This window comes from Pan paniscus, chromosome 13, assembly GCF_029289425.2.
Source record: "Pan paniscus chromosome 13, NHGRI_mPanPan1-v2.0_pri, whole genome shotgun sequence".
NCBI classification, from domain to species: Eukaryota; Metazoa; Chordata; class Mammalia; order Primates; family Hominidae; genus Pan; species Pan paniscus.
In genome coordinates this window covers 22,958,788-22,985,623 of record NC_073262.2, presented here as the reverse complement: position 1 = coordinate 22,985,623, position 26,836 = coordinate 22,958,788, and the positions used below count along the sequence as shown (strand labels likewise).

The 26,836-nt window shown below is 53.0% G+C and overlaps 1 protein-coding gene across 5 annotated transcripts in view; it reads right to left on the bottom strand.

The window, feature by feature from the left end:
* The window catches only part of GLI2 (GLI family zinc finger 2), a 257,123-nt gene that overhangs the window by 6,742 nt on the left and 223,545 nt on the right, over window positions 1–26,836 (bottom strand). For 4 of the 5 annotated variants that reach the window (XM_008972505.4, XM_008972507.5, XM_063595124.1 and 1 more), the window contains 7 exons: window positions 16,735–16,936; window positions 15,043–15,256; window positions 13,587–13,709; window positions 10,582–10,767; window positions 7,096–7,245; window positions 2,848–3,012; window positions 1,005–1,277 (listed from right to left, as the gene is read on the bottom strand). In XM_008972505.4, coding sequence (XP_008970753.3) covers window positions 1,005–1,277; window positions 2,848–3,012; window positions 7,096–7,245; window positions 10,582–10,767; window positions 13,587–13,709; window positions 15,043–15,256; window positions 16,735–16,936 — 1,313 coding nt within the window. The remainder of the gene's footprint in view (window positions 1–1,004; window positions 1,278–2,847; window positions 3,013–7,095; window positions 7,246–10,581; window positions 10,768–13,586; window positions 13,710–15,042; window positions 15,257–16,734; window positions 16,937–26,836) is intronic. The other variant, XM_008972506.5, reaches the window with a different exon arrangement.

Below are 26,836 nucleotides of genomic sequence, written 5' to 3'. Positions count from 1 at the left end.
GGGAGCTCATGGCACATGTACACAGTGCAGAATGCCACAGAACTCGGACGACATCCACTCAGACGACATCCACAGAACTCGGATCTGGGCCTAGATGAGGCTTGCACCAGATGCACCACCTCTGGGCTCATTGTTAGGCCAAATGGCCCCAAATTCCAGCTTTCTTGGGAAGCCATGATCTTCCTTCCCATGAGGACACAGGCTTAATGGGAGCAGGGACCTTCTAGGTGTTGTCCATGGCGCCACCCACATTTTTCTGCTTGACCCTCAGGACCTTCTGTAGCCTAGACGCATGCCTTCCTGTCACCCTGTCCCTGATACAGCCTGGCGCCCCTGCTCCCCACACCTGCCAGTTCCACTCCGGCTGCCAAGGCCAATGGCCCCACCTGCAGTGCCCTGCCGTGTGCCCGTCCGGGTCCACCTGCCTGGGCCTAGGAGGCCTAGACTGACAGGTGAGTCTCTGCCAGGCAGCAGCATGGACCGGCTCCCCAGCCACCCTCACTCCCCCAGCCCACCCACACATGCCCAGCTCCTTGGCTCACCTCAGTACCGTCTATCCTTAGGGGAGGTACAGTCAGGAAAGAGAGATGGAGACAAAGAACAGGTGGTTAGAACAAAAGGAGTGGACGCCAGAGGGGTGGGGATGCAGAGACAGGACAGAGGAGTGGGGGCTGGCAGTGGCACTTGGGTGCTGGCTGGAAAGGCAGACTTGCAGGGGCCACCCCCGCCCTGTGCAGGCCCACCGTACAGGGCGGCATCCCTGTCACCCAGGGTGCTGCCACACACCCAGCAGGAGCCTGGTCAGAGCAGAATGGGACCTGGACAAGATAGGTTCCATGTGAGGCCCAAGGTGGTGAAGGGGGAAAGCCAAGTTGGAGAGAGGAGGGATATCGCTGTGCCCCTAGAGGGGGGCCTTAGGGCAGAGGCCGCAACCGTGGCAAGGGGTGGCCCTGGGCACGGCTATGGAGTCGCCTTGCGTGGCTGGGCTGCCCAGCTCCGCTTACCCCGGAGCTCTCGGTCTTGATGGCTCTGACGTGCAGGCAGTCCTCCACGGCCTGGCTGGTGCTGCTGGCCTCGGTGCTCTCTGGGCCACCAGGCTCAGTGCCGGCCTCACTGTCCCCATTCTCTTTGAGCAGCGGTGTGCGGAGGTGCACGTCATTGCGCTGCTTCTTGGTGACGTGGGCATCTGGGCCGTGGACCGTTTTCACATGCTTCCGGAGAGAGCTGGGGTCTGTGTATCTCTTGGTGCAGCCTGGGATCTTGCAGATGTAGGGTTTCTGGGGAGAGAAGCAGGCCTATGTCATGGATAGGGGTACGAGGATCAACTCTGAAGGGGCGCTCTCCCTGTTCTCCTGAAGCTACCCACGCCCCTCAGCAGAGCCTAGCTGGCAACGTCAGTAGGTGCTGTGTCGAATTTGCAGCCAGTGCTCTGTGGATGGCACCATGCAGGAGCCTGGCCATAGCCTGGCTTGTCTGCACCTGTTCATGCAGTTAAGCACATGGCCACGGGGGGTCCTGCCACAAGAAGCTGGGGACACATGTGCCTCGTGTAATCACAACGCTGCCTCTCAGTGAACAGGGCAGTGGGGTTTTTAGTACTAGTAGCAAGTGTACGACCTCTGACAGCACTAGCACCCCTGATTTCTCTGATGAAGAAACGCAGGATCAGGGAGGCAAAGGAACAGGTTCCAAGTCATCCAGTAATGGGGTGAAAAAACCCAGGATTTCCGAACCTCAGTCCTGGACTCATAAACATGCACACACACACACACACACACACACACACCACACCACGTCTACAGAAAAACATACACTTACAAACACACATACACACATGTGCACACACACTCCCCTCTAAGGCTGGCTCTTGTCCATAGAGACTCTGAGGGGTTCAGATGCCTTTGAAAATTCCTCTAACTTCTTACAAGCATTGGAGCAAAGTCCCTTTGGGGTCCAGGATATGTCTAAGCTTTTAAAAACATACATTTCCGAGTAAGCCTGAGCGACAGTAATTGTGTGGCTGGGCCAGGACGCCACCGGCTCTTGCCCTGCTTTCTCCCTGGTTCTCTCAGCCCAGATAGGAGCTCTGCCTACCCAGGGAGACAGAGGCTGCTCTGTGCCCCATCTACTGGGGCTGACAGCCACGGCAGGCCCAGGCAGCGCTAACAGCTGGAGCATGTCACTGCTGGCTGCCCAAGCCAACAGGCCAGGGGGCTGCCAACAAACGCCAAGCTCAGACAGCACTGCTCTGCTTCCCTCAGGCAGTGGGGCAGCTGCTCCCCAGTGGAACACCTGCTTGTGGTGGAAAGGGAATTTGGGGGTGGGGAGCAGTGACCCAGGATGTTTTCACAGCTGCAGAGGGATCATCACTGCTCTGGCACTGGGGAAAGTCACTTCATCTCTGAGTCTTCGTTTCCTCATCTAGAGGATGGGGAGGCAGAACCCCACCCAGCAGCCCCAAGTAATAGGGAGCAGATGCATGTTAAACACTCCGAGATCAGAAGGGCCACTTCCCTGCTTCAACTTCAGCTCTCGAGGACCTCATGATGGCCTTTGGGGAGGGCACTATTATATTTATTATGGAGATAAGGAAATTGAGGCACAGAGAGGGTCAGTATGCCATGGGACCTCACGGGGCATCTTTTAGAGGAAAGGATGTGGCATAGAGAAAGAGACCGGTCTGTCTAGGTCTCAGAGTCCTGGTCTGTATCTGAGGATGTATAGCTGGTCAGTGGCGGGGGCGGGACATGGGGCACCTGGCTATCTACTGGACTACAGATGCCTGGAAGCCATGGGGCGTCAGTGGGGCCCCCGTGTGCATGCCCAGTGCATGCCCCGCAGAGGTACCTCGTTGGAGTGGGTGCGATTCTGGTGCTTGGCGCGGTCCGAGGCGTTGGAGAAGGCTTTGTTGCAGCCCTCGTGCTCACACACATATGGCTTCTCCCCGGTGTGGGACCGCAGGTGTGTCTTCAGGTTCTCCAGGCGGGAGTAGGCCTTCGAGCAGCCCTCGAACTAGAAGGAAGCGGTTCAGTCAGTCAAGGCACCCCAGGGGGCCCAACCTTGAGGCCGGCTGCTGCTTCCTCCCCACCCCCTTCTCTGCTCTGCTCCACCCCATCAGCGCACTCAGAAGCATGCATTTTAAGGATATTACTTTCCTTTCCTGAAAACATGGAAAGGGCTGAAAGGTACAAAGAGAAAAATGAAAACCACCGGTCGCCCAGGGGCTGCTACTGCTGACACGCAGGTAAGTTTCATTCTGGTGAGTCTGCAATTCATCTCCACATGTCTTTAAAACCAAAATTGGGAACATATCAAGTATTCAGTTACATACTCTATTTTTTTAAATCAGCAGCATATTCCCGTATCATTAAACTCTAAACTATGACTTTGAACTGTTTCCCAGTACCACTCTGGGTTAGAATTGCCCTGTGCTCTAAAACATGCTGAGAATAAAATTCAGTCCTTCAAGTCCTTGAGTGAGTCGGCCACTCTCATCTTCACTTTGGACATGCTGGTCTCCTTTCAGTTCTTTGACTCCACTAAGTTCTTTCTGGCTTGGGGCCTCTGCATACTACCGACCCCTCTGGCTGGAAACTTCTGCAGCCCCCACCCAATCCGGTTCCTGGCCCAGGTCCCTCCCTCTCAATCTTTTAGGTCATCTCCTCTGAGAGCATTTTTCTGATATTCTCAATCACAACACTCTATCCTCTCTCCTTTATACCCCTTGGCTCGATTTATAATGATCTTAATCATTTTGTTACCCAGCCTTCTTACTAGAATACCAGCTCCATAGAGCAGGAATCTTCTGTCTTGTTCATTGCTGTCTTCCTAATATTTAGCATCTAGGCACTCAAGAAACATTTTTGGAAAGGACGGAAGGAGGAAAGGAGGGAGCAAGGGAGAGAGGAAGGAAGGAAAGGAGGTGGGGAGAGAGGGAAGAAGGGAGGAAGGGGAGAGAGAAGAAGAGATCATTGCAGGAAGCTCTGCAGCTATTCCAAAGATACTGTGGTTGCATTGAATGGATGTAGGAAAACCGCCCTCAGGAGGACACGTACACCCGGCAGGAGCTGTCTCATTCCTCCCATCCGCCCCTTTATTCCTGACCAGTCTGATTGAGCATGCTTGGCTCCAAACGCCTTTTATCTGTTTCCACAACTCACAGCTCATATCATCAAAGGGCTATGGTTTGCCACTACTGAGGATGTTAAGAAAATAACTTGTTGCAATGAACCCTGAAGAGCCAGAACAATCTTGCAAAAGGAGGACAAATTTGGAGAACTCATATGCCCCAATTTACTTCCTACAAATTGACAGTAATAAAGACTGCATGTGGTACTGACATAAAGAGAGACATAGAGATCCAGGCAATATAACTGGCAGTTCAGAAAGAAACCCAGACACTTAAGGTCAATTGATTTTTGACAAGGATACTAAGACCATTCAAATGGAAAGAACAATTTTTCAGCAAATGGACTCAGACAACTGCATAATCACATGCAAAAGAGTAAGTTTGGATCCCTACCTCATACCATGTACAAAGATTAACTCCAGCCTGGGCGTGGTGGCTCACGCCTGTAATCCTAGCACTTTGGGAGGCTGAGGCAGGGGGATCACCTGAGGTTAGGAGTTCAAGACCAGCCTGGCCATCATGGTGAAACCCCATCTCTACTAAAAATACAAAAAATTAGCCAGGCGTGGTGGCGCGTGCCTGTAATCCCAGCTACTCCAGAGGCTGAGGCAGGAGAGTCGCTTGAACCTGGGATGCGGATGTTGCAGTGAGCCAAGATGGCACTATTGCACTCTAGCCTGGGTGACAGAGGGAGACTCCGTCTCAAAAAAAAAAAAACAAAAAACAAAAAAAAATTAACTCCAAATGGATCAAAGACCTCAATGGAAGAGCTATATTATAAAACTCTCTATACACACATATATTCTTTTTTTAATTTTTAAATTTTTCAGAGTGCCAGTATTCAATATTTCTATAAATAAAAGTCTATATAAACTATAAAACTCTTAGAAGAAAACATAGAGGTAAATTTTTGTGACCTTGGATTAGGCAATGGTTCCTTAGCTATGATGCTAAAAGCACAAGCAATTAAAAAATTGTACAGCCTCAAAATTAAGAACTTTGTGCTCTAAAAGAAAGAATCAAGGAAATGAAAAGAAAATCCAGAGAATGGGAGAATTATTTGCAAATCATATATCTGACAAGGGTCTAGTAACCAGATATATGAAAAATTCCCACAATTTAACAACAAAAAGACAACCAGATTTCAAAATGGGCAATATTTGGGTAGACAGTTCTCCAGAGAAGATACGCAAATGGCCAATAAGCACCTGAAAAGATGTTTAACATTATTAATCACTAATTAGGGAAGTGCTAATCAAAAACACAATAAAATACTACTTTATACCCACTAGGATATGGCTAGAATAAAAAATAACCAGTGTTGGTGAGGATTTGGAGAAATCAGAACCCTCATTCATTGTGGGTAGAAAGGTAAAATGGAGCAGCGTTTTTGGAAAACAGACTAGCAGTTTCTCAACTGCCATACGACTCACCAATGCCACTCCTAGTTACACATACCCAAGAGAAGTGAAAACGTTCTGTCCATATAAAAACGTGAACACACATGTTCATAGCAGCATTATTCATAATAGCCTCAAAGTGAATACAATGCAAATATCCATCAACTGATGAATGCATAAACAAAACATGGTCTATCCATACAATGGAATATTATGCAGCCACAAAAAGAAATAAAGTACTCGTGCATGCTACAATGCAGGTGAACCTTGAAAACGTGTTAACTGAAAGAAGCAAGACATAAAGGCACATATTGTATGATTTCAGTTTTTATGAAATTTCCAGAACAGGCAAATCCATACAGACAGAAAGCAGATTAGTAATTGTCCAGGGCTGTGGGAAGGACAGAATTAGGAGTGGCTGCTAATGAGTACAGGGTATCTTTCTGGGGTGATGAAAATGTTCTGAAATTAACTAGTAGTGATGGTTGTACAAATTTGTGAATGTACTAAAAACAACTAAATTGCACATTTTCTGAAAAGGGTGAACTTTATGGTATGTCAGCTATTTCTCAATAAAAAAACTGACTTGCCAGCAAAGGTAGCATATTTCATTGGATCCTGGACACCACTGATTTTAAGACAGTCTGACTTCAGAGATATTAAGGTGAAAACAAAATGTATGTCTCAGAATCTATGAAACAAGAATTCACAAAAAGGAGTTCCCAGATGTTTCAGCTACAGCTGAAACCACGTGTGCATTTGTGGGGCAGCAGTTTCTGTGTGTTAAAAAAATAGTCTCTCCAACTATAGTCATAAATCCTGTTGACCTTCTAAAGGAGACCATAGAAAAGGTCTTATCATTGAGCTCACTTAAAAAAAAAATAACTCAGCTGGGAGCTGTGGCTCAAGACTCGAATCCCAGCACTTTGGGAGGCTGATGCAGGCAGACTGCTTGAGCCCAGGAGTTCAAGAGCAACATGGCAAAACCCCATCTCTACAAAAGAATACAAAAATTAGCTGGGTTGGTGGCATGTACCTGTAGTCCCAGCTACTCAGGAGGCTGAGGTGGGAGGATTGCCTGAGCCCAGGAGGTGGAGGCTGCAATGAGCTGCCTGGGTAGCAAAGTGAGACTCTGTCTCAAAAAACAAACAAACAAAAAAACCCTCAACCATTTTAACCCATCATTGCTCAAGCTCTGAATCACCAATGATGTTTTTTTCTCTGCAGAGCACTATGGAGCTGTCCCTCTGCCCAGCGTCACCCAGCCAAGCAAACTGCAGATATGCCTTTGGACTCACAATCACAGACACACCCACACATTTTTGCCATGCTTACCGAGATGCTCACACCCAGAGAGCAAGTCCATCAAGGTCTGGGACGGCACGAGGCGAGGGGCCTCCAGGACCCAAACAGGCAGGGTGGGAACAGGCTCCTGTCCCAGAGCCCCTGCTGTGGTCTGCCCCACCCAGGTGTGCCTGTGGCCAGCCACCTCCAAACACGATCCCCCCGGCCTGGCTGACAGGCCAGTCTTGATGCTGCGGCGGGGGTGGGGAGAAGGCCACTCACCGTGCACTTGTGGGGCTTCTCGCCCGTGTGCCGCCGCATGTGCACCACCAGCATGTACTGCGCCTTGAAGGGCTTCTGCTCCCGCGTGCAGGCTTGCCAGCGGCACACGAACTCCTTCTTCTCCCCGTGGATGTGCTCGTTGTTGATGTGCTGCCGGAGGGACATGCCCAGAAGAGGGTAAGCAGGGCCAGAGGCCGACAGACCACCCCCTGCTGTCAGCTGACCACCTGCACCGGCACCCCCCCAGCCCTCCCCGACCTGTGTGCAGACCATCCACCCTGCTGACCACACCTACTATGTTCAGACCGTGCTCCTCACTGCCCATCCCACCTACTATACGCAGACCACTGACCCAACAAGACCACCCCTACAAGCCAGGCCACGCCTCCTCATGAATCATCACTAGCTGCCCTTAAATGAAGGCCTACTGCGTGCCGCTTATCTGCCCTGCATTTTCCAATCAGTAATCAAAGTGACCGTCTATATTGGGCAAAGCCATTCTGTGCACCGCAGCCTGGGCTCTGGTGTGATGACGCTCCCAGGCTGCAAACAGTAGGCACTAACCGCAGCGAGGCAAACGTGCCCGTAGTGGGTGCATGAGAAGCCTCTCGTAAGCTTGCCCCTATTGTTTCAGAGGTTTGTAAATAACATATTTTGTTTCAATAGAAAAATAACACATGCTTATCTCTATTTTTGGCATTGACCCATGAGATAATGGCTTTGTCCCCTTTCCACAAAGGCACAGAGAGTTCAGTGGCCTGCACAGGGCCCTGGCAGTCGGCGTGGTGGAGCCAGAACTGACCTTAATGGTGGGCTCTGGGCACTGTGTGAAGCTTATCCTGGGAGAAAACAGTTCAGGCAAGTGAGGTGGGACAGCCAGCGCAGCACGACTAACCCTGCCGCGTATCTCGGCTAAGACTGGGTTTACTTCCCAGCCTGGTGGCGAGGCCAGGACACTCAGGTCTTAGAGGCCTCCCCTTCCTCCTCTGTTCTCAGTTTCCTCCCCCGTCTTCACTTCCTCCCAGCCCCCCTCCCACAACCTCTAGACCCACACTGCCCAATGCAGTGACCACTTGCCCCATGTGGGGCTCTTGCACACTTGAAATGTGGCTGGCCTGAGCTGGGATGGGCTAGAAGTGCAAACTACACACCAGTTTCAAAGACTTAGAATGGAAAAAAAAGAATATACAATATCTCAATAACTTTCTTTTCTATTGACTACCTGCTAAATGATATTTCAGATATATTGGGTTGAATAAAAAGTATTAAAATTAACTTCACCTGTTTCTTTTTACTTTTAAATGCACTCCTGGGAAATGTAAATTACATGGATAGCTGGCATTTGTGGCCTGTAATATTGTTGTGCTGGACATTCTGCTGTGGAACTTTGCCACCAAAAGAGGCTGTCCCAAGAGCCAAGCATCAGGCACTGGCAGCACCTTGCCCCAGAAGACAGAAAACTGCCAGGCCCTCATGCCCTGTGCGACTCGCCCAACTGTCACGCATACAGATGCCCCTGCTGGAGCATGTGAAATCTCCAGCGCTTTGAACTTCCAGGGAAATCTTATCATATTAGCCTCACTTTCCATTTTTAAAGCCTTTCAAATGATAAAAATGCTTCCTGACAATGGCTTTCATTTTTTTCTTATTGGTTTACTTAGCAACAAATTGTTAATAATCGACCAGGGGCTCCAGCTCGCCTTTGCGCCTGCTCCATCCATCTTTCCAGGGAGCAGAGAGAAACAGAGAGAGAGACAGACAGACAGACAGAGCTGAGTGAAGGGGTCTGCTTTTTCCAGGGCCTGGTGGAAGTGGCCACCTATAGCTCCAGGACAGTCCAGGGCACAGGCAGAAGCCCCTGGCTAAAGCCCTCCTCCCAGTTTGGGGACCCTCCGCATTCATCTGAGGAATTCCGTGCCTGCTGTTTGGGGCTGACCCACTTACCACACAGCACGTCTTTGACATCCTCATCTGCATGCTCTGGCTTTGGCCTTCCCCTGGCCCGAGAGACTGTCCCTCTCTCCTCCTTTCATCTAACTGATTTGTTCTGCAACTCACAGCTCCACGGTCCCTGCTCCATCTAGGGCTTGTTTACCCCAAAGAGGTGGTACAAGTTGAAAAATTAAGTTTGAGATCCAGAAGGGGTTAGATAAGACCCTGCTTCACCAGTTCTATGTCAGCTGCATTCGTTTGCTGGGAAATTCTGGCCTTCTGGGTGAGAACTGTGTTTGGGAGGACAAACTCCAACACAAAAGAAACCTACAGTATCTGTGAGCAAGTTGCATAAGTGGAGGAAGCAGAGGGAGTCGGCGTGTCCTAAATGCTAAGTTCACAGAGCTGGGGAGAAGCAAGCGCCTCTGGACAGCTTCTGAATATGAATAGGAGACGCGTGCATGTGTGTGTGTGCATGTGTGTGCACGTGCGTGTGTGTCTGCTCTTCCCAGCAATCGAGCTACTAATTTAGTGGGTTCATCTTTATAGACACTCACTCACCAAGGAGTATGTGCTGGGGAGTTGGGAGGTGGCTTTCTTGAATTTAAGTTCTTCTCTGGATGGAGAAGAGAGAACCACTCAGGGCTGGTGTGGGGAACAGGCAGGAGGAGGAAGGAGGGAGCTGCTAGGTGCGGAATGTCTGCGAGCCACTAAGTGCTGACAAACATGATTGACCCTCCTGTGGGGTAGCATCAACCCCCTTTATAGAAACAAATGAAGCTCACAGAGGTGGAGTCACTTGCTCAGAACCACTCAGCTGGTTGTGGTGGGGACAGGTTTGGAGCCAGGTGTCTCCCGTGCCAAGCCTCTGCTCTGCACATTGCACACATCACCCCTAACTGCCATATAAGGGACGCTGCGGTATGAGAGTTTGGAATGAGGACCAAGAGGCATATCCTGAAGGTCTCGCCAGCTCCCATGATCATCTCTAATCACCTGAGCTGTCAGTACTCAGGCACTGTTAAGCAACCTCCTCTCTGATCTGGGTGTAGACACCCACCTGCACCCATATCCACTGGGTATCTGTGAATAGTCCCCAGAAGGAAAGGATCAACTCCTTCCTTCATGGGAGAAGCTTCTTTCACTTATTATTGTGTAGATACTGGCTGGTTTAACTAATCGTATTTCCCTCTTTGCACTGGCTATTAGGAATCTCAGAAAAAAAATGTGTATATAGAATATAGCTCAAAGCACTTGGTTTTTAATACTAACTCTATTCCTGGTTTCACTTTATTGTTCTCTTTTCCCTGACAGTCTCATTTACTTATTTTTTCTTTTAATTGTTTGTATTACATATGTATTGGAAGCCATCTTAAAAACAGGCAGGGCACACATAAGTAATTATGCCTCCCACTTGCAGGGGATGTGGCCCAGGCATCTCTGGGGGTCTCTTCCTCCAGCCCCTTCTGTCTAGTAGAGGCCCTGGAAGGCTCAGCATCCTGCATGACCTGGGCCGTGCCCCGGTTGGTGGGCTGCTGGGGTTCAAAAGCTTACATGCACCAGCTGCTCCTGGGTGTCGTACTCCTTGGTGCAGTCTTCCCAGTGGCAGTTGGTCTCATAGATGACCACCTCAGCCTCCTGCTTACAGTCATCCCTGTCCAGATCTTCCTTGAGGTCAGCCAGCTGCTCCTGGGAGAGGGGAAGGGCACACCCACATGAGCCGTGTCCAGACACCTGGCCCTGAAAAGAGGTCGCTGTTAGTCCCATGCATTCCGTGCCAAGGACCCTGGGCTGTTACAGGTGTGGATGCAAGTGTGTGTGTTACAGGTGTGTGTGCACACACACAACACATGCATGCAGACACACACACACATACACACACACTCATCAGCCTTTTTAGCTCCTTTCCTCAACTCAGCCCCACCCACAGCTCTCCTTGTCAGATGGCCTGTCCTGGGGCCCCTCCTCCTTCCTCTCCAGTGCACACTTGTCTTCATCGAAGTGCTGTGGGGAACCAGTTTTCCCTGCCACAGCCCTAACGCATGGGCATCTGCATTCTTGTACGATAGGGAGGATCCGAGGCCCTCCCCATGAATACACAGTGAGCTCGAGGCAGCCTAGGTCTGGACTTGAGTCTCCTGACCACATTAGGGCCCATGTGGCCATTTTAATGAGGCGAAGGAAAGACCCCTGAGACATTCCTTCACCTGATCACAGGTCCCTGAAATTCCCGTCAAAAAGGACAAAGTCTTTTTCTCTCCAACTGGCAACAGACTGAGAATTAACCCACAAGACCATCCCTACCCTCACTGATGCTAACCAGGGGCACCCTCTGAGCAGAGGACATGAGGACAGGTAGGAGGTACCTGCCTGGGGTCGGGGCACAGGGAGAGGCTCATACTCCAGGTAGGGACGGAAGGTCCACGGAGGGCCTACAAGGGCTGTCAAGGACTCCCCAGTATTCCACTGGTCTGCTAGGAAGGCTGGGAGCAAAGCCAAACTAAGAGGCAGATGTTACCAAGATTGCTTCGCACTTCAAACTCTCTCCAAAACCAGCAGGAAAATGTTGTCTTTCAGAATAGTCTCTGGGGAAAACATGTATAGTCAGCCTCAGGGGGATGAAGGACCTCGCCCCATAGTCAAAAGGCCTAACCCCCACTGGCTCCGGGGACTCAATGAGTGGTACCATAGCTGCCCAGGTCACAATTTCAGTCCTAATGCTGAGTCCCTTTCTGGGAATGGAAGAAATTAGCCTCAGGACGCCCTGCTGTCAGTGGAGACTCAAACCCCACCTGACTTTCCATAAGAGCTGCAAAGACCTCTTCCAAGAAGGGTTCCTGATTGTTTCTCAAAGGACCTTTCAACGAATCCACTTGTTCCCAACAGGAAAGCAACAACATGTCGTACAATAGCTCCAGGGGCTACATTGGGAGCAAGTCAAAGGAAGGTGTGGGAGCATTTCCTTTCCAGATCTTTAGCAATGGGATCGTCTGGGGGCTGTTGGGGCGAGACCATGGGGAGAGTGGACCAGAGGGCCTCCCATCACCCTCTCCACTCTTTGAGAAGACCTGGAAGTCAGCCATCCACCTTACAAATGAGTCAGGGAGTCAGTGAATCAGGACACTGAGCGACGGGGGGACAACCTCCTCATGATAAACAGCTTTCCTTGCACTGACACGTGCGCAGAGCCAGGCTAGGCAGGCAGGAGGCCCTGTATGGCCGGCCAGGGTTGGAGGGCGGGCATAGGGCTCTACCGGCGTGTGGCCATGGGGCTCCCAGGTGCTCAGTGCCTGCCTGCCGGCCCTGTCCTCGCCTTTCCGGCATGTTTATCTTCCCTGGATTTGTGCCGTCCTCATCAATTTCATCGGCCCCCGATGATGGTTGGCCTCGTGGAAACCATGCATCATGCTGAGACCGGCTTTGGTGTCAGCAAGGGGAGAAGAATTTGTCATCAACCCCTCTGCTTGCCTGACAATAACAGAAGCCAATATTTCATGAAAATTAAGTGCCCAGAGCATGCCTGATGGTTCACAGTTTTGATAAAGGATGGTCGGCAGATGCAGGGGAGACAGGGATAGGAGGCCCCGAGCATCCTTGGTGTCCAGGATGCGGCTTCTGTGGTAATGGATGAAGACTGGGCCACCATGAGAGGGCTTGGGGGACCAGGGGCTTACTTACCAGGTCAGCAGGCAGGGCATGCCTTTTACAAGACAGGCCCCTGCTCCAAGAGTGGGGGCTGCCTGCATGCTGTCTTGGAGCAGAAGAAATAAGTGGCAAAGTTTCCAAAAGGATCAGCACAGGGTCTGGGCCATGCGATAGGCCTGCAGTAGGCTGTGGGCTGCTCTGCTCTTCTCTCCCCGCTTGAACTTGTCCTATCTTCCCCCCTCACCACGCCACTCACTGACTCAAATGTGCATTGAATCATTGGAAAATACTGTGTCAGTGACTGCACACTTGCACAAACCCTGGTGGCATGGAACCCAGTCAGGCACTTCTCCCATAGCGCCACCTCTCCAAAGCTTAGAGTGCAGACAGGGAGACAGGTGTGCACACAGCACATGCCCTGAAGTGACCCCTGAGCTAGGCTGGGTGTGTGGGCCTGGAGCTCAGTCCTATCACCCAGGAGAATCAGGAAGGGCTGAAGTGGCAGCAAAGGAGCCAGGGTGGGGTAGAGTTCCAAGAGTGACAGCAGCCTAGAAGGGACTGGGCCATTCCGGGGACGTGAGCAACTCAGCTAGGCTGTGGCTGGTGCTGTGCACAGGTCAGGTGTGGGAGAGACAGATGCAGCCTGAGACAAGAGGGATGGCTAGGCAGAAGTTCATTCATTCACTCATTCATTCATTCACCATGTGTGATGGGAATGTAGTATGTCCAGGGTGCTGGGAACACAGTGGTGAGAAAGTCACAGCTCAGCGTTCCCACCCAGTCCTCCCTGGGTCACTCATTCATCCATGCAGGCAGCCAGCCAGCCATCCGTTCACCACCAAGGGTATAGCCCCAAGGCAGCCCACAGGCCTGGTCCTAGCTGGAGGAAGGTGGTGCGGCTGGCAGCAGGTTACCTGCGTCAGGGCCAGAGGGGAGGCCGGCCGCAGGCCCTCAGGCTCGGTCTTGACCTTGCTGCGCTTGTGAATGGCGACAGGGTTAACGGTGCTGCTGACAGCCGACTCACTGCTCTGCTTGTTCTGAGGAAGGGTGCAGAGGACAGTCTGTTACTCAGGGGCAGGGCAGGGATATCCCAAATTTTTTTGGACTTTAACTCTAGGATCTCTCCGCACAGACCATCTGGGCTAACCCTGTGTTTAAAGTATCAGAAATAGAGTCCCCAGCTCAGTCCTGCCAGGGGCACATGTCCTGCTACAGGAGAGCACCCAGACCTGGGCATGCCAACCCCCATCTCTCCATCACCGCCTCCCCAAGACTTCTGGGAAATGGGAAAGAGACCTTCTCTTTGGAAAATGCAGGGTGCCCTTGCTCCTGTTCTGACCAGGCTCAACTTCTCAGCCCTCCAGAGCAGGGGATACTGTGGGTCTGAGACAGGGCCTGGCCAGCCCAGGGCATAGGGGGCCAGAGCCCAGTTCCTCAGGAGAAGGGGCTAGAGCTAAAGTACCAGGTGATGTTTCCAGAGCTGACAGCCACTGTCGTGGGGAGGCTCTGGGGAGCCACCAGGAGCCCTGGGGTGGAGAGGGAGGACATTCTGGAACAGAGGACACTTCTAGAGGACATGGTGTCCTGTCTTCCTTCCAAGGGTGTAACCACATCCAGGCTTTGCCATTTGCTGGTGGGTGGCCTGGGGTGGTCCCTTCACCTCTGGCATTGTCGTTGTCAGTGCTCCCAGGATCAGAGCCTATGGGGGCTCTGCACATATGAGCTTGTTTATACGCACAGTGACCCCACCTAGGCGTCAGGAATCCCACTTTGCAGATAAGTTAGCTCAGGCTGCGAGAGGGAAAGAGATTTGCTGCTTTCAGGCAAGTTGGGATCCCAAAGATGGTCTGACTGATGCTAAGGCCTGTGCCTTTCCATGTCCTTATTGTAAAAGAACACTTCATTTGCCAAATAATAATGGCACCTAGGATGCGCCAGGCACTGTACTAGGATGCCCAGGCATGCTCAAGGCCCGTTGGAAGGGTCGAATGAGGCAGTGTGTGAAAGCCTGCTGCAAATGCACATTCTACAACGAAACTGCACAGTCTTATAATGATTCACTCACCCACCCATGCCATGTGCTGTGCATGGAGTGCCTCCATGGTGCCAGGCCCTGGGAATCGAGGCTTTCTCCATCTACTTATTATGCTTCTTGGGCAGGAGACGGCAGAATCGAGAAGCTGGGAGCTTCCCATGGACTGAGCCCAGGTCTCACCCTTTCTGTAACGTGGCCTCTGCCCAGAAGGCACCCCAGCGGCCAGACGTAAATCCAGAGGCCCTCCACAAGTTCTTAGCATGAGCTGGCAGTGAATAGCCCTCATGCAACCAGATGAGTACCCGGTGGCCATCCTGGCCCCTGCACCCACCTACCTGGTTGGTGTCACTCAGACAGTTGCTGCTGCTGCTGAGCTGGGTGGGCGTGGCATTGATGGAGGTGAGGGCCATGGGTTGCTGGGCCAGGAAAGTGGGTGAGGGCTGGATCAGGGGTGGTGTGTGTCCAAAGGCTGACCCCAGACCCCTCTGCTGGCTCAGAATCTGCTGGTAGGCCACGGGGTTGATGGGGTGGGGGAAGGTGAAGGCTGGGCTGCAACAGAGAGCAGACAAGGGAGTGGGGGTGGGGGATCGAGGGCTCTCTTAGGCTGACACTTCCTGGACAGAGAGAACCTTGCCCAGGGAATAGGGATGAGCATGTTGCTAGCCCCACCATCACTGTGGCTTCCTCACTCAAGAACCAGCTGTGGCTTCCTACTGTCTGCCACTCACCTTCTGCGATCAGCTCCCAGGTTCTGCCCCAGGATGCAGACTTCACCCCTGGCAGGCTGGCTCCCAGCAGGGACCAGGCTCCATCTCATCCCCACGCCCTGGCCTCTCCACTGCTGTGATACCTAGATGCATGTCTGTATCGCTGTTCCCTGACTACGTGAAACCCATGAGGCCTCCGAATCCTGTTCTAATGCCCCCCTCATCCAGGAATCATGCCCTGAGCCCTCCAGCTTGCATTATTCTCCTCTTCTTACTGCACTTCTAGGCTCTGTCACACCACTTGCATAAGAGCCAACCTTCACACAGCAGGATACCAAGGAAAGATTGGTGACCCCTGTGGTTGGGCCGTAAAAGACATCGTGGCTTCCTCCAGCTTCCTCTCACATCATAGGCTGCAAGGTGGGCTGGGACCCGTCTGCCATGTTGTGAGGACACTCAAGCAGCCCTAAGCAGAGGCTCACAGATGAGGAACAAACGACACTGCTGAGAGCGCTGTGAGGGGGCATTCTGGCCCAGTCAAGCCTTCAGCGGGATGAAGCACTGGCTGACAGCTTGACTGTGGCCACCTGAGAGAGCCGGAGCTCAGCCTGTCTCAAATTCCTGACCCTCAGAAATGGGGGGAGAGAACAATTGCTTGTGGTTTTAAACTGCTATGCGTTGGAGCAATTTGTTAGGCAGCAAAAGATAACAAATACACTTGTTATTCCTTCCATCTCCAGGTCGTTGGGACAAACTCTCCTGACATTCCTAACTCCTCCTGGCCTCTTCCGGAGGTGCTGGAGAGGCATGTGAGTTTCAGTCAAGCTGGCTGAGGTCTGAGTCCTCAGACAGACTAGAGCCGCACAGAGGGGAGAAGGGTGGCTGGTGTCAGTGAGGCTTGGGTGTGTCACCATGCGGCTACAGAGGGAGGCCTGCTGCCAGCCCAGAGGCTTGCTGAGAGCATGGGCCATGTCAATGTCACATTTTGTGTGGTCTCCAAGGTTGGCCAATACTTGGCTGCTCCACCTAATTCAGTGAAATACTAGGAAAACCATCTCTGACCTCAAACACCTTTGATTTCACATTTGAGTCATTCATGACAGGCCTGGTCCATGAAGATGTACTCAGATATGGGCTCATTTCAATTTGATCATTATTGGTTTTGAATTCATAAAAAAGGTGCAAGTATGTGGATTCACAAATGCCACAGGTCCTGTCTTTCTCCTCGGGTCAAAAGCACCCACTGAAAAGCCAGCGCCTCCCCACCGGGCCCTCAACCCAGCTCTGGTCCTCAGCTCTCTGCGTGCAGGCGGGGCTCACCTGAGGGCACCCGCTGACAGATGCCCGTAGGAACCGCTGGCCGCCGAGCTGCTTCGGGAGTTGTTGATGTAGGCCACTAGCGAGTTGGGTGAGGTGCGGATCATCCGCTGCAGGTCCAGGCTGGCGTCTGAGAGTGGGGAGATGGACAGCGCCCGCTTGCGGCTCAGGCGGGGCGTCACCCGCGGGCTGGAGAAACGGGACACTGTGGGATAGTCAACATAAGACAGGTCAGCATCACTGGGGATGGGGGAGGGGGTGACGGGTGGGTGGGGGACAGGAAGAGCCTGCAAGGATGGTCTAATGGGAATCCTAGCTTTGCCGACTTTCCAGCTGTGGGCTCTTGGGCAAAGGATGTCACCTCTCGGCCTCAGTTTGTTGATCTGTAAAATGGACTGAGCAGCGCAGGGTGTGGTGAGGACTGGAGAAGTGCATGTAAGGTGTTTGGGCGAGTGAATATGAGCACGGAGCATAGTGTATTTACCACTGGGTGCAGAGACCAGGGCTGGAATCCAGCAATGCTTACCTCATGACAGGAGTGTGCACGAATCATAAGTGAGCAGTTCGGTGGCCTCTCACCAAGTGAGCCCACCTGGGAAGCCAGCCCCAGGTCAAGAAACAGTGCTTGGCCAGTGTCCACAAGCCTCCTCCATCTTCCAGCCCAAGGGCAGCCGCTACCCTGGCTTCTAACACACAGCTTAGTTTTGCCTACTTTTGGGCTTTGTGTAAATGGAATTTTTAAATACTCTTTCACATCTGGCCTCCTTCATCCACATGGTCAGTTTATAAGATTTCTCCATGCTATTGTGTGTGGCAGAAGCTCGCCTGTTCCCACTGCTATGGAGAATTCCATGGGGAAGAGAGTGAATGGAAGTAAGTGCTCCAAGGTCACAGGTCACGTTGTACCTGGAATCACCACTAAAGTGCCCCCTGATAGGGCATTTGCCAAGCAGAGGCCTGGATGGCGGCCCCCAGACTCTTCGCAATGTCTGGGCCTTTGGCTGTCTCTCCAGAGCCTACTGGGCAGCTTGCTGTAACAGGGCAGGGAGGACACGAGGACATGGCAGCGAGAGGCATCCTGACACAGGCAGGTGCTTCTGCGTACTGAGGTCCTCAGTTCTAAAGTCGCCCGAGGCTCTGGGAAGCTGTTGCTTTGAATGTGCACACCACATGCATACAGGCACACATGTACACAGGTGCACACATCACCCATGCATGCAAACACTTGTGTGCACCCACACGCAGACATGTGTACACACGCATATGCACACATATGCGTGGACACATGGCTATGCCCTCAGCCCTCACCAGCTGCTGTCGCACACCTACATAACTGTGGAAGGGAAGAGGGCTTGCCCCAGACAAGAGTACCCTGCACCCTAGGACCAAAGGCTCTTCCACTGTGGTTCCAGACTGCTCCCCATCACGGTGCCCCCATCAGGATTCTAGGTCTCTGCCCTGAACAAACGGTGGCCTAGAAATGGTCTGACAACACTGCTGGATGACTCTCCACAAGCCAAGCTTCCTGCCCTGTCCAGATCCCTCAGAGCCAGTCTCCTCTTTTTAAAGGGCTCTAATAGTGCTGACCACCAGGGCTGGCATGAGGTGTAAATTAGGCGAAGCGTGAGAAGCACCTGGCCCATGGTAGGGCACAGTAAATGCTTGGGCCTGTCCTTGACTTTCTGGACACCTGCATGGAGCAGCCTCTTCTCATGTCCCGCTGGCCCCTGCCCACCCATCCTTTCCAGGCCTCCGGGTTCCCCATGGGCTGGTAGTGTTGCCCATAAATGATGCTGGGGGTTGCTCAAGCACACCCATGTCTGTGCTTGGCTGTTCCCAGGCTTATGATAACTGCTTTCCTCCCTTCTGCCTGCTCAGACCTGCTGAGACCCCTCCTGGGTGCCCCCTCCTCCAGGCAGGCTGCCCTGACTGCAGGGTCTGGCTCCACGGGCCTCCTGCTCACAGTACACACAGCCTCTTGGCGGGTGCTCCCGAAGCTCTCCTGACGGCTTTGACTACTGACCTTAGGGCCACTCTGAATCATGCACGTGGCAGTTCCTTATGTCTCCACAGCTGCAGGAGCACCGAGGGCAGGGGGTGATGGCCTACGAGCCTCTGAGCCCCCCACTCCATACCTACCAGTCCCCAAGAAGGCTGTGTGAGGGCAGAGCCCACACCCACCTACTCAACAAGCCGCACGCCCTGGGATCCATGTTGGCCCCTCGAGGCAACCATGCCCGGCCCAGCCCCACGCTTGGCTGCAACCCTGAGGAGACCTAGGGATCCCTGGGGAGGCTCTTTCCTGCCAGGCCACCAGGAGAAGCACCTCTCCAAGGCATAGAGAGGACAGAGGACATCCAGGACCATTGGGCCGAAAGGGGCTTCCAGGGTTTTCTCTCCTAACCGCCTCTTTCATGGGATGAGGGGAGTCTGAGGCCACAGAGGGGAGTAGACAGCCAGTAGCCTGGGATGAAGGGACTCTGGGTAGAGGGATGGAGACCTGGACTGGAACAGTGGCCTGCAGTGGGGTGAAGTGGGGGCTGCACACTGGGTACCCTGGGCTGGAGCCATAAGTCAGCTGCATGACTTGGGGCAAATTGTTTTACCTGTCACAGACTTGGGGTCTTCATCAATGACACCAGCATAAAACAAGTCCCTGCCAGCTCTGGGGTTGCTGTGACCCAGTGGGATGATGGATGTGGAGGTGGCCTGGGCACTCCAGAGTGGCTACAGTTGAGATGCTCATGTGACCCAGTACTTGGTATACTTTATTTTCAACGAGAAGAGTTAAGTGATATTAGGAAAGCTCCCAGTTGAAAAAAAAAGTTGAGTTAATCAGAACATTCTTTTCTTTTGACATCCTTGTCAGCTAAACTTTCTGCTTTCGCTGTTTATTCTATTGGGCTATGAAGACTGGGGCTTACAGATATTTTAGTAAGCAGAGCTACAGTGGGTACACAGAAGACGGTCCATAGTTGCTTCTGGGGATGCCCACTTGCTCTGACCCCACAGAGGGGCCAGGGCAGAACAGGTAACTCACTCAGACAACTCCTCCTTTCTCTTACAGCAGGAAGGATCCTAGGCCACCTGCCTGAGGACAGAAAGAAGCAGGGAGGCCCATGGAGCAGGCTACCTCCCAGCCAGCTGTGAGGCTGCACTGCAAATGTGATCACCCACTCTAAATAGGGATCCTGGACGGCAAACAGGGGCATCCTGGCTGGAGTGTGCCCCTCTGCTGCAGCATCTGCATCCCGGCTGGAGTGTGCCCCTCTGCTGCAGCATCTGCATCCCGGCTGGAGTGTGCCCCTCTGCTGCAGCATCTGCATCCCGGCTGGAGTGCGCCCCTCTGCTGCAGCATCTGCATCCCGGCTGGAGTGCGCCCCTCTGCTGCAGCATCTGCATCCCAGCTGGACTGTGCCCCTCTGCTGTAGCATCTGCATCCCGGCTGGAGTGTGCCCCTCTGCTGCAGCATCTGCATCCCGGCTGGAGCGTGACCCTCTGCTGCAGCATCTGCATCCCGGCTGGAGCGTGCTCCTCTGCTGCAGCATCTGCATCCCGGCTGGAATGTGCCCCTCTGCTGCAGCATCTGCATCCCGGCTGGAGTGTGCCCCTCTGCTGCAGCATCTGCATCCCAGCTGGAGTGTGCCCCTCTGCTGCAGCATCTGCATCCCGGCTGGAGTGTGCCCCTCTGCTGCAGCATCTGCATCCCGGCTGGAGTGTGCCCCTCTGCTGCAGCATCTGCATCCCGGCTGGAGTGTGCCCCTCTGCTGCAGCATCTGCATCCCGGCTGGAGTGTGCCCCTCTGCTGCAGCATCTGCATCCCGGCTGGAATGTGCCCCTCTGCTGTAGCATCTGCATCCCGGCTGGAGTGTGCCCCTCTGCTGCAGCATCTGCATCCTGGCTGGAGCGTGCTCCTCTGATGCAGTATCTGGATAAATGCCTGCTTCTGAATTCTTATGCAAATAATGACCCAGTGACAACCACCATTTAGTGACGCTTAGATCCACTGACTCATTTAACAGCTACCACCGTCCTCCAAGCAAACCAGATCAGCAGCAAAGCAACTATGCTTGAGAGGTCAGTGACTTGCTCAAGGTCACAGAGCTACAGAGGCAGGATTTGAACCCAGGTCCAAAGGAGCCCTGGCGTCTGGACTTTCTAATGACTCTGCGTCTTCTCTGTTCATCTTCAGAGAGGTCAGCAGAGGCCCAGGGCCAGGCAGACGTCCCGTCCCACAAACAGTTTTCGACCTCCCACTTTCAGTGGCTCTGAAGAGTGAGCCTTCTCAGAGCCAGCTGCCTCCTCGTCCTCTCCTCCTGCCTGCAAGGCAGCTCCAGTTCGGCACAGCCAGCCACACACTCCTGCCCTGTGCCTGGACCAGCTCTTCCTACAGCACGTGCCTGCCACTTGCGCAGTGGCAAAGCGGGAGACCCGGCAGTCGGCCTTCCCTCCTCCCCTCCACCACAATGGAGCCCACTTACGTGTGGGCTCGTGAATGCCTCTCAAAATCTCTCCTTTCAAACTCCACCCCTAGCACAGCCCACCACTTGCTTGGATCATTCTGGGGCCCTCAGCTAACAGCTGTCCAATCCACAGTGCTCACTGCAAAGACAGATTTTCAACTTGGAAATAGGATCATGTCCCTGCCCTCTCCCCAAAACTTTCCAAAATTCCCCACTGCTGTTACAAAGAAGGCCTAGGTGGTGGCCCTGTGGAATCCCCTCACTCCAGCCACCAGGTCTCCTTCCAGCCCCTCCTCCATATCACCTGCTCAGGGACTGGCACGTGCAGCTTCCTCTGCCTGCTCAGACCTCAGCCGAGTCATCACCTCCCTTGGGATGCCTTCCCTGACCTCCTGGAGTTGGGCAGATCTTCCCTACGCTCAGGCCTCTCTCTCCAAACAAGGGTGGGGGTGAGCTTTCATCCACTGTGTGGTTATCTGCTTGCTCCTGTCTTTCTCACCATGCATTAGGAACCCAAATCCTTTTTCCCACCTGACCATCCCCAACACTCGAATACAGGTGGCACAGCCATGAGCCCAGTGGGAGGTGCCAAGGGCTGACCCATGGCACAGACAGGATGTGTTGAGAAAGAACAGATTCACAGTCACCTAAAGACAGCACTTACTCAATGCTATCATCGCATGCGCTAGGACTCCTTCAAACTTTAAAGTGTTAAGTAATTTAATCTTCATGACTGTCCCATAAAGAAGGGGCTGTTATGCTCATTTTACAGAAGACAAAACAGGACACTAAGTAACTTGCCCAAGGTACAGGGACACCAAAACCACCTGCCACAGGGCCTATGCCCAGGGTGCAGAGGAGGAGAGGTGTCTCAGGGGGCAGGGAGTATGACTGCAGCAAGGCACAGGGAGGGCCCCCTGCATGGGAGGGGGGCCCCAGGTGGACACACACACACACACACACACACACCTCACTTGGACACACACCCCCTCCCAGGTGGACATACACACACACCCAGGTGGACACACACATACACCCCAGGTGGACACGGACACACACACATACACCCCAGGTGGACACACACACACACATACACCCCAGGTGGAGACAAACACACACCCCAGGTGGACACACACACACACACACACACCCCCCCCAGGTGGACACACACACACCCCCCAGGTGGACACACACACACCCCTCAGGGGGACACACACACACCCAGGTGGACACACACACACACACCCCAGGTGGACACACACACAAACACCCCAGGTGGAGACACACACACACACACACACCCCAGGTGGACACACACACACCCAGGTGGACACACACATACACACCCCAGGTGGACATACACACAAACACCCTAGGTGGAGACACACACCCCAGGTGGATGCGCGTGCGCGCACACACACACACGATGCAGAGGCACACAGCCTCTGCCACTGTCCCTGTCAAGCCTGTCACTTTGTGGCTTCCTTGGAGCACATTTACTTAGCTTTCCCGAGCCTCTCTTTCCCCATCTGTACAATCAGGGCAGTGTGGCTTGCTTTGCAGGGCTGTTGTGAAGACACACATAGAACGCCAAGAATAGTGCCTAAAACCCAGCGGGCATTCCAAAATGAAATTGCTAATGAATGTGGCTTCTTCAAGGGCTAGAAGGACTGTTCCAAGGGGCAGGGTGAGCCTCCAGTCAATAATGGAGTGAAGGGCAGCAAGTCTAGGAAAGATGATTGGGCCACGCAGCAACACAGCTGTCATTAGACATTCACTCATCGGCTTGCATTCGGCGCCCTCTCAGCTTCTGGGTTCTTATTTACTGAGTCCACTCCTTGTCAATCCTCACTTCAAAGGAAACTCAAAGAAAGATGCAGGAGTGAATTCTCTGAAAGGCTCCTATTACTTACAAACTGAGTGGCAAATGCGGTAATGTGAGGGGAAAAACCATCTAACATGATATAAAGTAAGAAACACACACATCTTCGTAACACATTTTTAAAAAAAGAATCTGCTGCTAATATTTGGATTCCCACCCTCTCGTGTGCCCCTAACAAGAGGAAACAGGCCAAATCTGACAGTGATATTCATCTCTGTTATCCCCGCCTCTCATGGGAAATATGTTTATTAATGCGCCTCTTCCCTTGATAAATTACTAAATAGAAAGAAAAGCCTGGCACTCATTTCCCGTGGTTTCTCCTGTGATTTATGACCGGGAACATGGAGTATTCATCTGTGGAGGCGCCTGTTTTAATGCCGGTCGGCCACGGGTGACTGGCCACCTGCCCACCCTCACCTGGGCGGACGCCGACACCACCTGCCTCTGGACCTTGCTTCACCCACTAGCGCTTTCTGTTGCTCATTCACATGTTTATTCACTGATCCATCAGCCCCTCGTGTAGTGCTGAGAGCACACCAGGCATTGATTGGACATCATGGGGACTCTGGGCAGGGAAGCCTCTGACCCTGTCCTCATGGAGCTCACCGTGTAGGAGAGAGATGAAGACAGTACTCCGAGGCACCAGGCAGGATTTGCAAGGTGCCATCTAAGCAGAATTATTCTAGAGAATCCCAAGGTGCTCAGGAGGGAGATCATCGTTTTCCCTGAGGCAGTAGGAAGGGCAGGAGATGCAAGAACAGGCCCTGGACTCAGGCAGACCCAGGTTCCAACCCTGCTTGCACACTCTGAACTGGGTAGCTTTGAGCCAATCACTGGTTGTCTCATGCAGAAGATGGGCTACCAGCACCCACCCCAGGGATGCTATGGGCTGACAACCAACATATCATCTATACCTGTGGGTGGACTTGCATGGAATTGGGGCTGGGGATCCCCCCATGGCCTGTGTGCCCAGGAGCCTGGGCTGAGGGGCAGGAGGAAAGAGCATCATCCTGGCACCGGGTCCCAGGAGGCTTCTCTGTGCCAGATGCCATCCTCAGCCCGGGGCTGGGTTATTTTAGGTTTGATGGAGACAGAGACAGGAACATCCTCCTCAGACAGGGATTAGGTTTTCCATTTCAGGAAAAAATACAAGGCCAGCAGGATGCAGCCTGGTGGTGGGGCTCGGGTACCCTGAATCCTCACTGGCTAAGATATGTTCCCTGCATAGCCCAACTCCCTCACCCAGATATTTTCTGGCTTGCCGAGGAGATGCTCTAAGGAAATCTGGCCTGAGGACCTTAATGCCCCCACACCTAGCCGTCCACAGCCCTCTCACCCCCTCTGATGGGGGAGTAGCAAGCGCCTGGGCCGTGGAGCAGCGAGGCTCAGAGTTGCCAGGACCACGGCCTAGCTAAGTGATGAACACAGAGAAACAGGCTGTGCCGCAGGCTCCTGTGAAGCGGCTTCGTGAAGCTGGTGTGGCGGGACAGTCTGTGTGGCTTTACCAGATGGCCCATAGACACCGCTTAGCCCGTACCTGTACACAGCAGCTCCACCACCTCACGCAGGGACCTGCAGTGTGGCTTCCTTTGCACACACTGTCTCGGAAAGGGATCCCTGCCTGACTTGGGCCTCTGGCAGCCCCTCCACCAGCTCTTCCTGCCTCTCTGGGTTTGATCAATGTAATTGGTTTCTGAAAACCCCCCGGATCCACAGGCAGCATAAAGAACAGGCGTCAGAATGGAGGTGACATCCGAGCCAAATTAGTGTCAATATGACAATAAAATGCATGGCTTGGAGGAAGTATGAGCTGTAAACAGACAACATTTCAGTCGGAAACATCTCAATCTTCTCAATGTGGTGGAGGGGGGAGGGGGTGGCTGTTCTGTTGTTAAATCACCAATATTCAACAGCATAACATGAGAAAATTCCATTTTAGGGCCCGGGTGACAACCAGTGAATTCTCCGCTCTCCAGGGAGCCGCTCAGCAGAATGATGACCTCGGTTCCCTGACTGGTTCTCTATCACCTTCCCATGCAGCAGCGCTCCTGTCTTCCTGCTGTAAATCAGGACCCCTTTAAAAACAAGAGGAAATGGGCCTTCACCCACCACTGGGAGACCAGGGAGGGTGGGTTTTCATCAGAGCCTGGGAAATCCCTCTGTCCTGCCGGCACCCTGGCCTCAGTGCCCTGGGAGGAACGCAGGGCTTGGCTTTCCAATCCCACAAGAGCCCCGTAGAGGCCTCTCTAGCTTCTGGCCTTTCTTCCACCACTGCAGTGTGTTCCCAAATGTAGGGCCACACACGGCCCAGATGAGGTTATTTTAGGTTTGATGGAGACAGAGACAGGAACATCCTCTTCAGACAGGGATTAGGTTTTCCATTTCAGAAAAAATACAAAGTTCCATTTGAAGAACCATTTATTTAACCCCAAAAGGTGAGTCTGTTAAAAAATATTACTAAATACACAATTGTGCAGGTGGCACTCAGCTAAGGTAAAAATTGGGCTGGTGGTTTGCAAACCGGTGTACTGGGGACAAGGCCCTGCAGGATGAGGACTCACATAGAGTTCCCACCCACCTCTCCCTGCTCGCCCTCTTGCCTGGCAGAGCCCTCTCCACGCCTTGGCTGGACATTCAAAACCTCTGGAAAGTTCTCTCCCCTACAGTGATCCCTCCTCTGGGACCACGAATGAAGGTGCTGAGAAAGGAGGCTGGGGTATGAGGGGCGTCAGGTTGGGACAGGCATTCTTGGTCCCGCCCAGGAACTCACACAGGGCTGCGCTGGAGCTCAGGCACCAGGAAGGCAGGGCTTGTGTGCTGCTCATGATGCGTTGCGTCCCTAGACCTAGAACCGGGCCTGGTAAATAGAAGGTACCCAGTAAACACCTGCCGAATCAACTAGCGTGTGTGCATGAGACACAGAGACAGAGAAAGGCAGAGAGAGAAGGCCTGTTCTCCTTGGCTGTCCATGAGCTCTCCAGGCCCCCTGCGCCTGCACAGAGCTCACATGCTCAAGATGATGTGTATGGGGGCTTCCTGGTGTGAACACATTCCTCAGAGAGAGCCAGGCCCCTTCCACAGGTCTCCTGAGCTGCACTGCTGGCGCCAGGGATGGCCCACACAATTTTCTCAGTGAGGATTTGAGCAAAAAGAAACCTAGTGGAAACGCTCATTCACATTCTCCGCTGTGTGGTCTGGAGCTTTCCGGGAGGGACCGGCACAGACCCATGGAGCAGGCACCCACCGAAAACACCTCCCCAGCTCCCATGGTTCACGGGAGGGGAGGGGCCGGGGGACACCCCACAGACAGGTCCAGCTCCAGCCGCCTGGCTGAGAGCCCAGGTGTTGTGTTCAGCGTCTCTTAGAGACATACGTGAGTAACCGTCCACGCGGGCCTCGGAGCTAAGTGGAAGTGCGGAAAGCATTTTTAAAAGGTGAAGCGAAGGTTCTGGTTCTAGTTGAAACTGGTTTTGGAAAAAATGTATTAAGTAGCAATAAAAGTAGGAGATAATCCTGGACTACTCTGATTTTCTTGGATTGTAACTGACTGGGAACAAAGGGAAAGAAGGCATCTGCTCCTGAAATCCATGCATAAGAAAAATGCCCCCACCCCCATCCCATACTGGAGCTGGAGAAACTGATATCCCTGCTCGGGTGGACTCTGGAATCTGGTGATGCTTCCCCGCTACCCCCATGTCCTGAAGCCAGATGTGTTCCCAAGGCGGAGGTGGAGAAGGCACGGCGGGTGGGGTGTGATGAG